Below are 15,392 nucleotides of genomic sequence, written 5' to 3'. Positions count from 1 at the left end.
GGAGTATTGAAACAACTCCATTTTGGAATCAAACCGATGGCGTTTTAATACTAATTGGTGTTGTATAAACACCTATCTGGTGTAGAATAATTCTCAAACCGGTGTTGTTTAACACTTCACTGGTGTGGACATTTATAGATTCCGGGCTGGTGTTAAATCAACACCGGAGTTTTTGCAGAGTGCATGAAATGAAGTAATGAGGAACCTTTTTTTTAATTTCAATTCTTGCCTTTTGATCACTACAGTGTTAGACTAATACCCAAACCGGTGTTGTTTAACACTTCTCTGGTGTGGACATTTATAGATTCCGGGCTGGTGTTAAATCAACACCGGAGTTTTTGCAGTGGGCATGAAATGAAGTAATGAGGAACCTTTTTTCGATTTCAATTCTTGCCTTTTGATCACTACAGTGTTAGACTAATACCCAAACCGGTGTTGTTTAACACTTCACTGGTGTGGACATTTATAGATTCCGGGCTGGTGTTAAATCAACACCGGAGTTTTTGCAGTGTGCATGAAATGAAGTAATGAGAAACTTTTTTTCGAATTTCAATTCTTGCCTTTTAATCAATACAGATTATCGCTTTCATCATGGCAAGTGACAATGCGGACTACCCTCTAATGCTTGAAAAAAGAAAATCATACGGAGGACAAGATTCCAAAGAAGATGAGCATATCGAAAACACATCACATTCGTCGGTGAGTTTTTCTCAGTTCTTTCATAATATTTGAAATATTTCTACTGATGATATAAAGTATAATACTTGGATGTTCTATTCTATTGTGTACTAGCCTTAAGATTTTACACAACGTACAAAATTGAAAACTTTATTTTTTTTACCAATTTAAGGCAGAATTTGAATTTCAAGAATTTTTTATCTGCCTTGAAATCAATATTGATCTTGTTACATGCCTGTATGAATCTGACTACTCGTTGAAAAAATGGACGCTATGTATGGATGTTTCAAAGCCCAAAGATCGATTAGAAAGTATATTAAAATAATAATGAATTCGGTATTTTAAATAGCTGGTTGTTTGTGTTACAATTTCACTAATTTTCGTCAGATTAGTGTCCTTCTAAACGAGAAAGAATAATCCATGAATTTCAATGACTTATTTAATGGTCTTAAACATTGCAATGTTCTCAAACAGTACATTTTTAAAACAGTTTTTCCATGATGCGGACTACTAGTATATCAAAAATATTAGCTTCAAGATTACACAGATCAACGGTTAAAAAAAACACCATTGAAAACAGAATGCTTGAATGCGTGATGTAAATAGATTTATACACCGTCTTGGAAAATACAATATATTCACGAAAAGAGCAGAAGTGTTTTCTGGTTATAGGGGCTATATTGAAAATGAACAAAAGCTGTGGTAAAAATAGTCAATCCTGCATGACTGGTTGCGAACCCCGTTGCGAACCAGGGAAAGAAGAAGAAAAAGAAGAAGAAATTGTACTTATAAGCCGTGTATGTTCTTTTGAAATATTTGTATTATATAACCCTGCCTATGCGATGAATGTGAGTTCGTCCCATTATATCTCTACCAAAAGAACTTGGTAAATTATACCTTCTTTATTTTACTATTAAATAAATGACTTTAAAAAATAGTATTAACTCGCTCACTAATTTTGAGCTTCCTAAACTTGTAGGATTATTTACCACTAGTTTTTATCAGTGTATTATTATGTTGTTATTGTTTGGTTGCTATACTTTGTTTTTTGTTCTACTAGAGTATACACTCTTAGAATAGTTGGGCAAAAAATTGCTAACTTTCAACCAACTCTGGGCAACATACTGTCCACACCACTATTGGTTAAAATCTGCCCAATTTGCCATTTGGTAATAAAAACTCATCATCGGGTTAATAAAGTTGCTCAATTGGATAATAATTGCCCAGAATATATATATATCTTTACCAACATACATTACCCAACACTGTGGCAGTGGACGGTATGTTGCCCAACATGTTTATTTATTTATTTATTTATTCAGTTTTATTTAAAAACAGGGTAGTCCTTTCAGAGCCCAAAGGCCTGCTTTACAAAGGAGCCCTGTATAGATTTACAAAATAATGAAATACAAATAATATAAAGTAAAATACAGTACACAATCAAAATTACATGACATATCAATGATATCACATTAAATGAATCAAAACAAAAATTAAAAACCTAGATTTAAATCAAGACAGTTGTTTGATTTTTCTAAGTGTGTAGAAAAATCAAACAACTATACCTTCATGATAACTTAACAAAATATCTGTTTGTCGTTTAAATATCTAAATGGCGATTTACATTGCCTATTCACTTCGATTGATGGGTCCTGGTTAGCTTCCAAAACTCGTTGGCTATTTTATCTGCTGGTTTAGTACTATATATTTCACGCTGCTATATGGAGAAGTGATGTTAGAAAATTTATCCTTAAAATAAATAAGTTCCTACAGCAGAGTCTCGAGAACACTAGCTATAATCTTACCAGATTGCTTGCAGGAAATTGGTATTTGATGTATGGAACCCTAAAAGTTTCCTTAAAGAATTCACCCTTTTCCGCTTTTTAAACAGACCTGTTCTATTACATAGCAGAAAAGGTACTGTTTTATGAATTTACAGAATGATTCTGTTATTGCTTTCTGCAAAATCTGGGGTTTTTTTGTAAATCAGGTTTTTTTTAACAGCATTTCAGAACTATTGTTCCGCCATTCATTACAATATGAATACTCTAATGTTTTGGGGAGAAAAAAAACATACATGTTATTTAGTGGCCCATGAATGATACGCCTTTCAGCCCACCAAAAGAAGAGAGTCGACGTGGGTCGGTTTAACTTGGCAACTTGTCAAGGTGGTTGCTTTATGACGCCTAAGTACAAAATTGGTTTTGTCTTGTGGTAATTTTCAGGGTTTTTAGTTCTAATACATGTACTTGTACACATGTTTCATCTTGATATGATGATTTTTTTTAAATCTGCTGCTCACAAAGTTAAATAATATCTTTTAAATGAATTAGTTGGTTCTTCTTCTTCTACGGGTTACATCTGCCTCCTTCAGGGTTGAACATTCTTGCAGATGGTTTATTTGGCATGTGTTTAGTGCAAAATCTTCTTTTTTTCTGTAAAATGATGGTTTTTTAACAGTGTGCACTTACAGAGCATTTCAGAATTATTGTTCCGCCTTTCATACAATATGAATACTCTAATGTTCTGGGGAGAAAAGAAAACATGCATGTAATTTAGTGGCCCATGAATGATACGCCTTTCAGCCCACCAAAGGAAGAGAGTCAAAGTGGTTGGGTTTAAATTGGCAACTTGTCAATGTGGTTTCTGCTTGAATTGGTTTAGTGAGAACATTTTAGAACCAACCCCCCCCCCAAACAAAAAAAGTAAACCAAGTTAACTGATGTCACGGTATGTTCAAGGTTGTGGTTGCTTTAAAAATTTACAAAAGAGCACGTTATTTGGATTAACAAACAGGTCACATTTCCCGCATGAATTGCTTTAGTGAGAACATTTTTTAACCGGATTATGTCGCTGCACCCCCAGAAAAGATATTTTGTTTTTCAATTTAATTCAATTCATTTCATTTATTCTTTTCAATTATAAACATCGAAATATGTACAGTTTAAGTACACATGTATATACAAGATAAATCGATCAAATACATAAGCATAGTAAATTAATAATGTAAGTGATAGAAATAAATGAAAAATGGAACACCTGTAGAAAGCTTTCTTTAAAAAGCTTGTAAATTGTAGGAGTCCAAAAGTTAACAAAATACAAATATAATAATGATAAAAATAATATTAGATGGCGCATGTATTTGAATTCAACGTCTCAACCCCCCTGTCCCCATGTTCAAGGTTAAGTAAATTTGGGAATTCTGCATTTGAAGGTCCATTTTTCATCAAATTTGATTTTTATGTCTCAATGTATATATTTTTAATAGATAAGTTGATGCCAAATAAAAGTTGAAATTCCCATTAAAAAGTGAACTAAAATGGCAAAGAAAAATCACTTTTTTACAAAAGGGGTTAGGTCCACACAGATTTTTTTGGAAAAGAATATCTTTGAAAATATGAAGACAGGTAGATTTCTTTATACCCAATTTTATGTTCTGATGGTAGGGTATCATGAAAATTCAGTTTCGCATAAGAATCTTGCAATATGGGAGAATTAAAAACATGATTTTCTTGGAGTGGACCTAACCGCTATTCAACCAAACTCTTCTGAAGAACTCATTTGTCAAAAAGGGGTTACGTCCATTTTTCATGAATTTTATTGTTTTCTGTCTCTAAACCTTTAAACTTTTAGTCGTCTGATGATACCACGGAAATTTGAAATTCAAATGAAAACGTGAATGAAAGAGGGAAGGATACATCACTTTTTTAATCAAAAGAGATTGGATTCATCATGACAATTTAGTTTCTCATAAGAATATTGCAATAAGTGAGAATAAATAAGTGAGAATATATATATAATAAAGCTCTTCCATTATTATCTGTACATTTTTGGGAAAATTCTCCGACATTACCATTTCCCCCCTTTTGATATTAAAAAAATTGTCAGATATTTCTAAGTATAAAATATAACTGATTCTATTGAGCTGTTTTATGTGATACGTATTGCTTTGACCGACATAATAAAAAAAAATATCTCAACTTCAAAAGCAACCCCCCCCTTTCTCCCCCTATCTCCGTCTATATATCTCCATCCCTTTTGCTCTCAATTTCTCCACTGTCTCCCTCCCTACTCTATCTCCTTCCCCCTCCCATCACTTTCTCATCCTCTCTCTCCCACCCAACCCCCTAAGTCCTCTTTTTCTCTCTCTCTCTCTCTCTCCCTCTCATATTTTTTATTTCCTTTATCCTCTCTCTCTCTCTTTCTCTCTCCCTCCCCCCCCCTCACCACTGATCCCTCCTCTCTTCCCTCCCACTCATTTTTCTCCCCTCTCCCCCGGCTGCCCCTCTATCTATCCAATCCCCATTCCCCATCCCTCTCCCTCCCTCTCCTTTTCTCTCTCTCTCTCCCCTTCACCACTGATCCCTCCCCTCATCTTTCTCCCCTCTCCCCCGGCCGCTCCTCAATCTATCCATTCCCATCCCCCATCCACCTCCTCTCTCTTTCCCCCTCTCCCACTCTGTCTTTCTGTTTCTCTCCAGCAATTCAGCCATGGCGGTCTTTCGATCATGAGTGCAACAGCCCTCATCAGTGGAAAGATTGCCGGTTTAGGGATTCAGATACTTCCTGGTGCTATTTCAAGGACTGGTAGGTATTCTCAGGGGCGGTATGCGGATTCCTGCCCCCCTACCAACGATAAGGGGTAACTCTGCTTTGGGGCTTTGAATCGGACTGCAAATCTTGGACGTGTATTTTTTTTAGAGTCTTATCTCTTTTTTATAGATAAAAGATAACTTTGAAAAAAAAGATTCGTTCAATGGGAGGCTCGAACTTTTGTCAAAGCACTGCAAAAACGCATAATTACATTCGTAATTCCGAAGCTTCGTTATTCCGAAGGATTGCATATCCGAAGGTTCGTAAGTCCGAAAACGAAATGAGGTTCGTCATTCCGAAAGTTCGTTAGTCCGAAATGAGGTTCGTAATTCCGAAGGTTCGTTAGTCCGAAATTGTAATGATTAACGAACCTTATTTCCGACTGACGAGCCTTCGGAATAACCACGTATTTCAGGGGCAGAAAATAAGTAAAGAAATAGTGTCTGTGATTAAATTTGGGGCAACGATGTCATAAACATTATTTTGGTCAATGGATGAAAACATGTAATCTCAATTTTGAGGAATATTCATTCATGTTATTACTATTAATTTGATCTTTTTCAAGCTTAAAGTTCATCAAGTAGACTTTATATTCGAAGTCAACATATTTCGTCCCGTTATGGTTACATGGTTATTTTTGTATTTGAAAATCGTATTAATCTCTTTAAAAGGGAAATCATACACAATCACAATCGGTTTTATAGTCAAATGGCGTACAAATAAAATCGGGGATATTTAAAGGAGCTTTTCCCTCAAAAATGATATAAATATATCAACCAATACTGAGTCTCACAATCGGTTACACTTCGTAATTCCGAAGGTTCGTGATTCCGAAGGTTTGTAATTCCAAAACACGTAAATTGCCTATACCTCGATGTTCGTCAATCCGAAAACGAAAAAGGGTTCGTTAATCCGAACATTATTTTGTGGCGTGATTCCGAAGGTTCGTCAGTCCGAAAACGAAATGAGGTTCGTAAGTGTGTGTGGCTACACATGCGTGAACAAACCTCCATCTATTCAACTAACGTGTTCAATACTACAGGCATGTGTTGATTTCCATATGCCTTACTGATAACATTGGTTTGTTAAATATGTTAATGTTGTGTATCTCCAGATATCTTGCACATGCGTTGTCTGATCAGAGAAGGCGGGCTTTTGCATGCTTGATTAACGCACACCTATTTTTGCTTTTAACTCACCCCAAAACGCCCAACGGATCAGGTGTTTAAATACTGATCGATGTGGGCTTTATACTCTGCTTTAATACATCTCATTATTTCCAAATCAACACGATATTCATGTGTATTAACTCCACATGTTCAGCCCCGTATCTGGTCAGAGAAGGTGTGACAACTCAGACATGCATGGATGTATGAATTGCATCTTCATTGATCACCTTCTCAACTATTTTTAATCGATGTAATCCAATTTCTTTGACAAGCAATAAATGAAGGTGTTTATTATCTTTATTATTGATCTTGATACCAGCTATGTTAAACAATTTGTATGAGAATCAACGCATATTATGTAGTTAATTTCGTTGTTCATCCATGGTATTTCATTGATCACCTCAACTATTTTAAACGATGTAATCCAATTTCTTTGACAAGCAATAGATAAAGGTTCATTATCTCTGTTATTGGTGTTGATACCAGCTATGTTAAACGATTTGTAATTCAATATTGTATAACGATCAATGAATTCTTGTGGTTTATTCCATTGTTCATGCATGGTAAGACATTAACACCAGTCGCGTGCTTGCATGCCTCATGTACGTACACTGTTTGATTATTGGGGGCGTGGCTATCCAATATTGAACATGAAGATACACCTACCATGCCTACGTGTGTCTCAGATTCGCTTTATGATTAAAAACACGCATGCGACCTTGCCAGAGAAGGTGTGGCTATACATGCATGAACAAACGTCCATCTATTATGTTCGCTATTATATGCATGGGTTAATTTCAATCTACCCTACCAATAACATTGACTTGTTAAATATGTTAATTTTAACTTGTGTGTCTCCCGACACCCTCGCACATGCGTTGTTTGATCAGAGAAAGCGGGCTATTTTATGCATGATCAATGCACACATATTTTTGCTTTTAAATCACTAAAACACCCAACGGGTCAGGTATTTAAATACTGATTGATGTAGGCATTACACCCGGCTTTAATACATTTCATCACATGTTTTTTTTTCCAAAACAGCCCGACATTTATGTTGATTATTAACTCGCGCATGTTCACCCCTGCCCGTGTCTGATCAGAGAAGGCGTGGAAACTCCGTCATGCATGCATGGCTATCAAAATACTCACCAGAACAGGAATAAAGTGACTGTTTAATAGGCCTGCACTGCAAGGGCATCAATCTGCTACTTAAAATTGATTGATACAATCTCCTTTTTTTTTAATCGTTCGCTAGACTTGTACCTAACTTTTATTTCTGGGTATACTCTTAATTCATTTTCAACTGACCGTTTATTTATTTTTTTTTAAAGTGTAATGATTTCAAATCTTATATGTACTTGGGTGGTTGAGCTCTGCTCTAATGCTTCCAATGATATGTTCTTGCTGACCAAGATGGGTCTTGTTCTTTTTGTACATGTAATTTATATTGATATTGACTGCACATTTGCACCACAGACATACATGAACACTCGTTCAATCACTAGCAAGCGCACCTACACCACAAGCACCCTTGCAGTTGACCCCTTTCTTAGTTTATGGTACTTTACATTTTATCAATTTTGATGGAGTCCCTCTCTTTTATTCTTGATAATTACATAGACAATTCACATGACAGCAAATACTATACACCTCAAGAATTTAATAATATGTTTGATAGTAATTCCGATTATATTTCCCTTTTACATGCAAATTTAAGAAGTCTCAATAGAAACTTCGAATATTTTGAAAATCTCTTACACACATTGAATAATTTCAAATTTTCTGTTATAGGTATTAGCGAGACATGGTTGCATGATAATTCCCCAAATTTGTTTAATTTACCAAATTATAAGTTGATAAGGGCAGACCGCAAAGGAAAAAGAGGCGGAGGCGTGGCCTTCTATATTATTGATAAACTAAAATTTAAGATCCGTTCCGATGTGAAACTCTTGCATGCAGAGTCTTTGTTCATTGAAATTGAAAACACAGGATTTAAAAATATCATCATAGGTTTGATTTACAGACCACCAGGCTCTAATCTTGATTTGTTCTGTGAAGAGCTAGAGCAATATTTATATGCAATAGGTAATGAAAATAAACATGCTTTTATTTTTGGTGATTTTAATATCAATTTCCTACCCTCGGTCGACAGTAATCATTCAATCAATTTTATGAAACTAATGTACTCATTCGGCTTCCATTCATTCATCAATAAATCCACTAGAATCAACCCAAATTCATCTACTCAAATTGACAATATTTTTTCCAACGTACATAGCAACATGAATAATAAAATGATAGGAGGAATTCTATGCTCTGAAGTTTCAGACCACCTACCAATATTTTTAACTTGTGAAATGAAATTACCGTGCCCCAAATCAATTAACCAACACTCATATCGAAAAGAATCTAAACGTAATATTGAATTAATGAAGCAAGACTTATTACTTGAGGGGTGGGAGGATGTCTATAATGAAACTGACGCAAACACATCGTATAATCTCTTAAATAATAAATTACAACATTATTATGAAAAGAATATTCCCATAGGAAAAGTAAAAAATAATCGAAAAACACCCAAACAACCATGGATAACAAAAGGTTTATTAAAATCAATACAGACACGTAATTGCCTTTACAAGTCACATTTACGCAATCCTACTGAAGCCAATTTAAAAAAATACAAAGTATATCGCAACAAGTTAACAAAATTAATTCGTTTATCACGTAAAATGTATTATACTAATAGAATAAAAGATGCCAGTTCAAACACTTATACTACCTGGAAAATCATCAAAGAACTAATGGGAACAAGTGTAGATCCCCCACCTACTGATGACATGACTTTAAATGGTTCCAAAGTTGACTCTTCCCTTCATGCAAACTCATTCAATTCATTTTTCACAAATATCGGACCCGAACTTGCAAGCAAGATCAATAGCCAAAATGCGCATTTCACAGATTACCTCCCCGAACCTAATCCACATTCATTTTTCCTGAACCCTACGAACCCCACAGAAATTCTCAACATTACACGGTCTCTTAATAGCTCCAAATCTCATGGGCATGATAAAATTAGTATGTCTCTTTTAAAAGAAATAATTCATCCGCTTGCAAACCCTCTTAGTCATGTTTTTAATAAATCTCTATCACAAGGTATATTTCCTGACTTATTCAAAATCGCCAAAGTCAATCCAATTTTCAAAAAAGACAATCCTCATGAAATAAGCAATTATCGTCCTATATCTCTTCTCCCTAGTATATCCAAAATCCTCGAGAAAATAGTTTATAATAGACTTTATGAATTTATCAACAAACACAATTTATTAATTTCTAATCAATATGGCTTTAGAAAAAATTATTCCACAAACTTGGCTTTAATTCAAATTTACGATAAAATAACAAACGCCATAGCCAACAAAGAGCATGTCATTGGTATATTTTGTGACCTCAGTAAGGCGTTCGATACACTGAATCATAATATTTTACTTTCAAAACTTAATTATTATGGTATTCGCGGTCAATCACTCCTTTGGTTTAAAAATTATTTAATAAACCGAAAACAATATGTCACTTTTAATGGCAACGATTCTAGTTTACTTCCAGTTCAATGTGGTGTCCCTCAAGGTTCCATTCTAGGCCCCCTTTTATTTTTATTATATGTCAATGATATTATTAATACATCTTCCATTTTATCATTTGTATTATTTGCTGACGACACAAATATATTTTTTTCTCATAAAAATATAACTTCCTTAAATAACATCTTAAATATTGAATTAATTAAAGTCTCACAGTGGTTTAAAGCTAATGAACTATCCTTGAACTCGAAAAAGACCCACTTCATCCATTTTAAACATTCTCATATTACAGATTCTCCAATTCACTTACAGATTGACGGCACACCATTAGAGCGGAAGACTCAATCTAGATTCTTAGGCGTCATCATAGATCAAGCTTTGTCTTGGAATGAACATCTGCACCATATCATTATATGTATCTCGAGAAATATTGGAATAATTTCCAAGTTGAAATTTATTTTACCACACAAAACTTTATTTCTATTGTATAATTCGTTAATACTCCCGTATATAACATATTGTAACGTTGTTTGGGCTAATTGTGGTTCCACAAAACTTACTTCTATTTCTAAATTACAAAAAAGAGCAATTCGCATTTGTACAGGATCACATTATTTGGCTCACACCGATCCTTTATTTTTTAAACTGAAAACATTAAAAATTGCCGACTTATATACTATTCAAATAACTATAATTATGTTTAAATATATTAACAAACTGCTCCCTTCGTCCTTTGATAACATGTTCAAATTTAATAGTACTGTCCATACTTACCCAACGCGCATATCCGGAAACTTTCACCTCTCTAACCCCAGACTGGTAATTGCCTCTAAATCAATACGACACCATGGTCCTGACATTTGGAATGGTCTTCCAAACAATATTAAAACGTGTTCAACCATATACTCATTAAAAGCCACTCTAAAGAAAACTATCATTCAATCTTATCAACCCCACCCTCCAAATTAAAACATTCACTCAAATATTCACATTCGCTATTTAATATTCTGATTTTACTCAACTGCTATACACAGCACCAGCACCTGCACTTGCAATGCACCCACTTGGTCAGTAAATATCAATCTTAGTCACGAATCTTTTATGAGGCCGCCATCAATTCAAGCCTAACCGCTCACGATGGTGGTCTCCTGCGTTCATTTTTTACATTATATGTATATGTTTACATTTATAAAAGATTAATTTATACTCACATCCTTATTTGTATTTATTATGTAATATGACCACATTGTTTATATTATGAATTATTTTTGTATTTTGTAATTATAAATAATTTTGTATTGTGTTTTTGAACGCAGAAATAAATGCAAACAAACAAACAAACAAACAAACAAGTCCGAAAACGAAATGAACAACGAACCTCATTTCGTTTTCGGATAAACGACCTTCGGAACAACGAACCTTATGAATCTGCATCACGGAATAATCTAGATCATCATTTATTTTGTTAGATCACATTATGTGACATGTATTATTGTGATTTGGGTAATAAAATACTCCACGCATTCCCTCCTATTGGTGAGAGTGCTTTGACCCATGTCCGGGACCCATGCAGCTATGGATAGTTATGTGCAATACTAAATAAAGCCTATTGATATTCAAACACTAGTCTTGAATATTGATGTATAGACGAAATACGGCATAACACATAATAACACACTAATCTTTTTCCGAAAGAGGTACCATTACTCAAACTAAGTTGGGGCCCATATCGGAAAATGGGGGGGGGGGGGCATTCGACCGTCTTAACAAACTAAATAGACCATGCTTATTTTCACGTTTAAAGAATAACATGAAGAACGATACTGAAGAGGTCTGCCTCGAATTATTTGTTGCGAAAACATCAAAATCCAAAATGGCCGCCATTTTTGTTAAAGTTTAAATTTTCGCACAAATGTTTTGACAAAATCCCTAACCGATACACAAAAAGGCTATGACAAAAGGAGTAAAAAAAATACATAAATGAATAACAAAAAATGCGAGCGAGCGAGGAAAGAATTGCCATTTTCAATAAAAAAATAAATCAAATTTTTGTAATAGATTTGGACATGATATTTGGAAATTATTCAACCTTTCTTTTTTTTTCTTATTGCAATTGAACGCCATTGCAATAAGGCGTTTATCTACATTTGCCACTTCCCACCCATAATATGTAGTAAATGGGTACCTGGTAAAAAGAATTTCCCTTAGTGCTCGAGCTCCATATTAGGGTAGCCGTACCGGGGTCATAATATGCAGCGCTTAGAAGCATTGTATTACAACTGTTCTATATAGTTATAATGATAATAATAATAAGAATAATAATATTGTTATTATTCTTAATTTGTAGCAGTAGTAGTAGTAGTAGCAGTAGAAGAAGTAGTAGTAGTAGTAGTAGTAGTAGTAGTAGTAGTAGTAGTAGTAGTAGTAGTAGTAGTAGTAGTAGTATAGTAATAGTAGTATAGTAGTAGTAGTAGTAGTAGTAGTAGTAGTAGTAGAAGTAGTATAATAGTAGTAATACTAATACCAGTAGAAGTTGCACCAGGCTTTCTTTGACGATACTGAATAGGGGCAGTGAAACGATTTTGAAAGGAGTGGAGGGGGAGTTGAAAGTGGGGGGTTAAACATGCATTAAATTTTTTTTTAAAAATCACGTTTTCTTTGATTTCCGTTCTTGCCTAAGAAAAAAAGAGGGATGGGGGAGGGGAGGGCTGAGCCCCCAGCCTTCACAGCTCCCACTCCCCTGTTTTCTTTTATTTTCCATATTAGGTGTATGGGGTCTTATTGTGGCCATTGTTGCCTTGCTTCTGTCAGCTTTCTCTGGAACATTACTATCGAAGAGTTGGATCATCTTACGACATAGATTTTCTAAATACAGAACAGAAATCCATCGATATCCCTACCCAGCCCTCGCCTACGAGGGGTATGGAATTTGGGGCAGGTGAGATCATTTACTTTTATCTTCATTTTTCAAACGATTGTTTGTAAAAAAAAATCAGATGACATGTTTAACACAAAGCAGACATGGTTATTGATAAGTCTTATGATGACTAACTTGTTAATTTTGTTTTTGAAAGCAGAATTTGATACGTGGCGTTTACCAGCAATCAGCTGTTCTGCCGAGTTCTTAGGGCAGTTACCATAATAGAGAAACAGAAATTAAGAGGGGAAAATTGTTATCATGGAATGGGAGGTGTACCACATCTTTTCTGTATCGTGGACAAGTATGATGAAGAGAATTTTTACACAAAGTGGAAGTCATGGACTGTCAAAAGTATTGTTTGACGGTGGAATGAAAGAGATTGAAATCGAAAAGTAAGAAAGAAATGGTTGACAGCAGTGGTGGCGTACCTAGGATTTTCCAAGGGGGGGGGGGGCAAATTCGTCCGCCTAAAAATTTGACAAGAAAAAAAGGGTCTTCACCCACAAGTAAAGGACATTTCGTACCAGCAAAAAAATAACAAGCAAAAAAAAAGGTCTTCAAGTTCAAAGGAGGGGGCCACTTGTGGCTCGTCAGGGATAAGTTTTATCGGGGGGGGGGGGGGGGGGGGGGGGCAGGGATACGTCCCTTGCATGAGTTGTGACTCGTCAGGGGGTAAGCCGTAAGCAGTAAGCCCCCCAGACCCCCCCCCCCCCCACCAAAGGTACGCTAGTGGTCGACATCAGTGAAAAGTTGAAATGAGGTGAAATCTTACCAGAGAAGGGAAAAGGAAGGGAAGAGAAGAGAAAAGAAAAGAGCCAAGTACTAGAGCACTGTAAAAACGTTGTTTACAATTTTAAGCATGTCTTACATCTATTGTTTAAACTCTTTAAACAACTGTTTAAACTCGTTAAGGTTGGTTGAAAAGATTACCAAAGAGTTTAAGCAACTTTTTGTTAGAGTGACAGGCTTAAACAATGTGTTTTTTATTGTGAAGAACGAGCGTGGACTACTTGTTTATTTGGAAACATAAGAGTTCTGACTAAATATTTGATTTTATATTTTTACATCGCGCTGACCCCTTCTTTTATTCTATCTTTAATATCTTTTATCAGGCGGATAGCATCTGTTCTCCTTTATCTGTACGGCGTCGCAATCTGTACGACCGGATTACTAATCCTAGCAGATAATCTCGATGTATTACTTAATCTCGTCGGAGTACGTCTCACGGTCTGCTCGTACTTGCCCATCGTAGCAGTGTGTGTCTGCCCCTTCCTCTGGATGGGAACTCCAAAGGATTTCTGGTGAGTGGATCCCCCGGGTAGGTCCCACACATGTCAGCTTTTTTGGAAGGGGGTTGTGACCACGGATTCACTTCCTTCAAAAATTGGTTATATATTTTGATTGATGATTGGTTTATTTTGACCATCTTATAAGCTCTGAGGTTGATAGCAAGAAGGTGAAAAGGAGCAAAACGGAAGAATGAAAAGAAAAAGAAAAGAGAAAGGTCAGGGGGGTAAGGAAATAAAAAAAATAATGAAGGGAGACAAAAGGAGAAGGTGGAAATATCGAAGAAGACGATGGAAATATCGAAGAATAAGAAAGGAAAAGGGCAGAGAATACGAATAGGGGTAAATAGAACAATGCTTACTTTTGTAATACTAAGATGATACATGGAATAACGAATGACACGAAAAGAAACAAAAAGGGTCTTATATAAATTAAAAAAACTGACTTGATATCTTCTCCTTTCTATAATTATGACTTGTTAATTTAATCTTTTTAAATATAAATATTTTCACCACCCTTACATAGGTTTGCAGGTTACTTCGCCGTCATCACTGCCACTACGGCCGGTGGGTTCCTGTTCATCGGAGCCCTGCTCGACCACGAGTACTACTCCAACCTCGACAACCACGGCGGAGTCGAAACCGCAGAGGTTTTGTCATCTATGGGCGATATCATATTCGCGTACGCGGGCCAGTCGGTGTATCCCACAGTGCAACACGATATGCGTAATCCGGAAGATTTCACGACCAGTGTACTATTTGGTTACGCAGGTACGCATGAAAATTCTGGTTTCTTTCAATTTACTAAGGAAAATATATTTTTTTTAATATTAAAAAAATAAAGTCTCTATAGCGCATTGAATTAACATTTCAATGCACTTTAAAATGATAAACACACTGTTAGAAAAATTTATCCATAAAATAAAAAGTTCCTGCAGCAGTCTTGAGAACTCCTGTAATCGTACCATATTGCGTAATCTTACAGGAAATTGGTATTTGGTGTATAGTGACCTTGTAAATTTCCTTCAATAAAAGACCCTTTTCCCCTTTTTAAACAGACCTGTTCTGTTAAATTACAGAAAATTTCCTGTTTCATGAATTTACAGAATTGTTCTGTTATTGCTTTTTGTAAAATCTTATTTTTGGGGGTAAAATCACGGTT

At 35.4% G+C, this 15,392-nt stretch overlaps 1 protein-coding gene across 4 annotated transcripts in view; it reads left to right on the top strand.

Moving 5' to 3' along the window:
* Positions 1 to 15,392, top strand: part of LOC121405868 (amino acid transporter AVT1F-like) — a 39,125-nt gene that overhangs the window by 18,921 nt on the left and 4,812 nt on the right. For all 4 annotated transcript variants that reach the window (XM_041596842.1, XM_041596841.1, XM_041596843.1 and 1 more), the window contains exons 2-6: positions 577 to 699; positions 5,160 to 5,265; positions 12,791 to 12,962; positions 14,057 to 14,245; positions 14,757 to 15,001. In XM_041596842.1, the coding sequence (XP_041452776.1) occupies positions 592 to 699; positions 5,160 to 5,265; positions 12,791 to 12,962; positions 14,057 to 14,245; positions 14,757 to 15,001 (820 nt within the window). In that variant the 5' untranslated portion in view covers positions 577 to 591. The remainder of the gene's footprint in view (positions 1 to 576; positions 700 to 5,159; positions 5,266 to 12,790; positions 12,963 to 14,056; positions 14,246 to 14,756; positions 15,002 to 15,392) is intronic.

This window comes from Lytechinus variegatus, chromosome 19, assembly GCF_018143015.1.
Source record: "Lytechinus variegatus isolate NC3 chromosome 19, Lvar_3.0, whole genome shotgun sequence".
NCBI classification, from domain to species: Eukaryota; Metazoa; Echinodermata; class Echinoidea; order Temnopleuroida; family Toxopneustidae; genus Lytechinus; species Lytechinus variegatus.
Note: the sequence above shows the minus strand (reverse complement) of the source record. Positions and strands in the feature narration are given on the sequence as shown.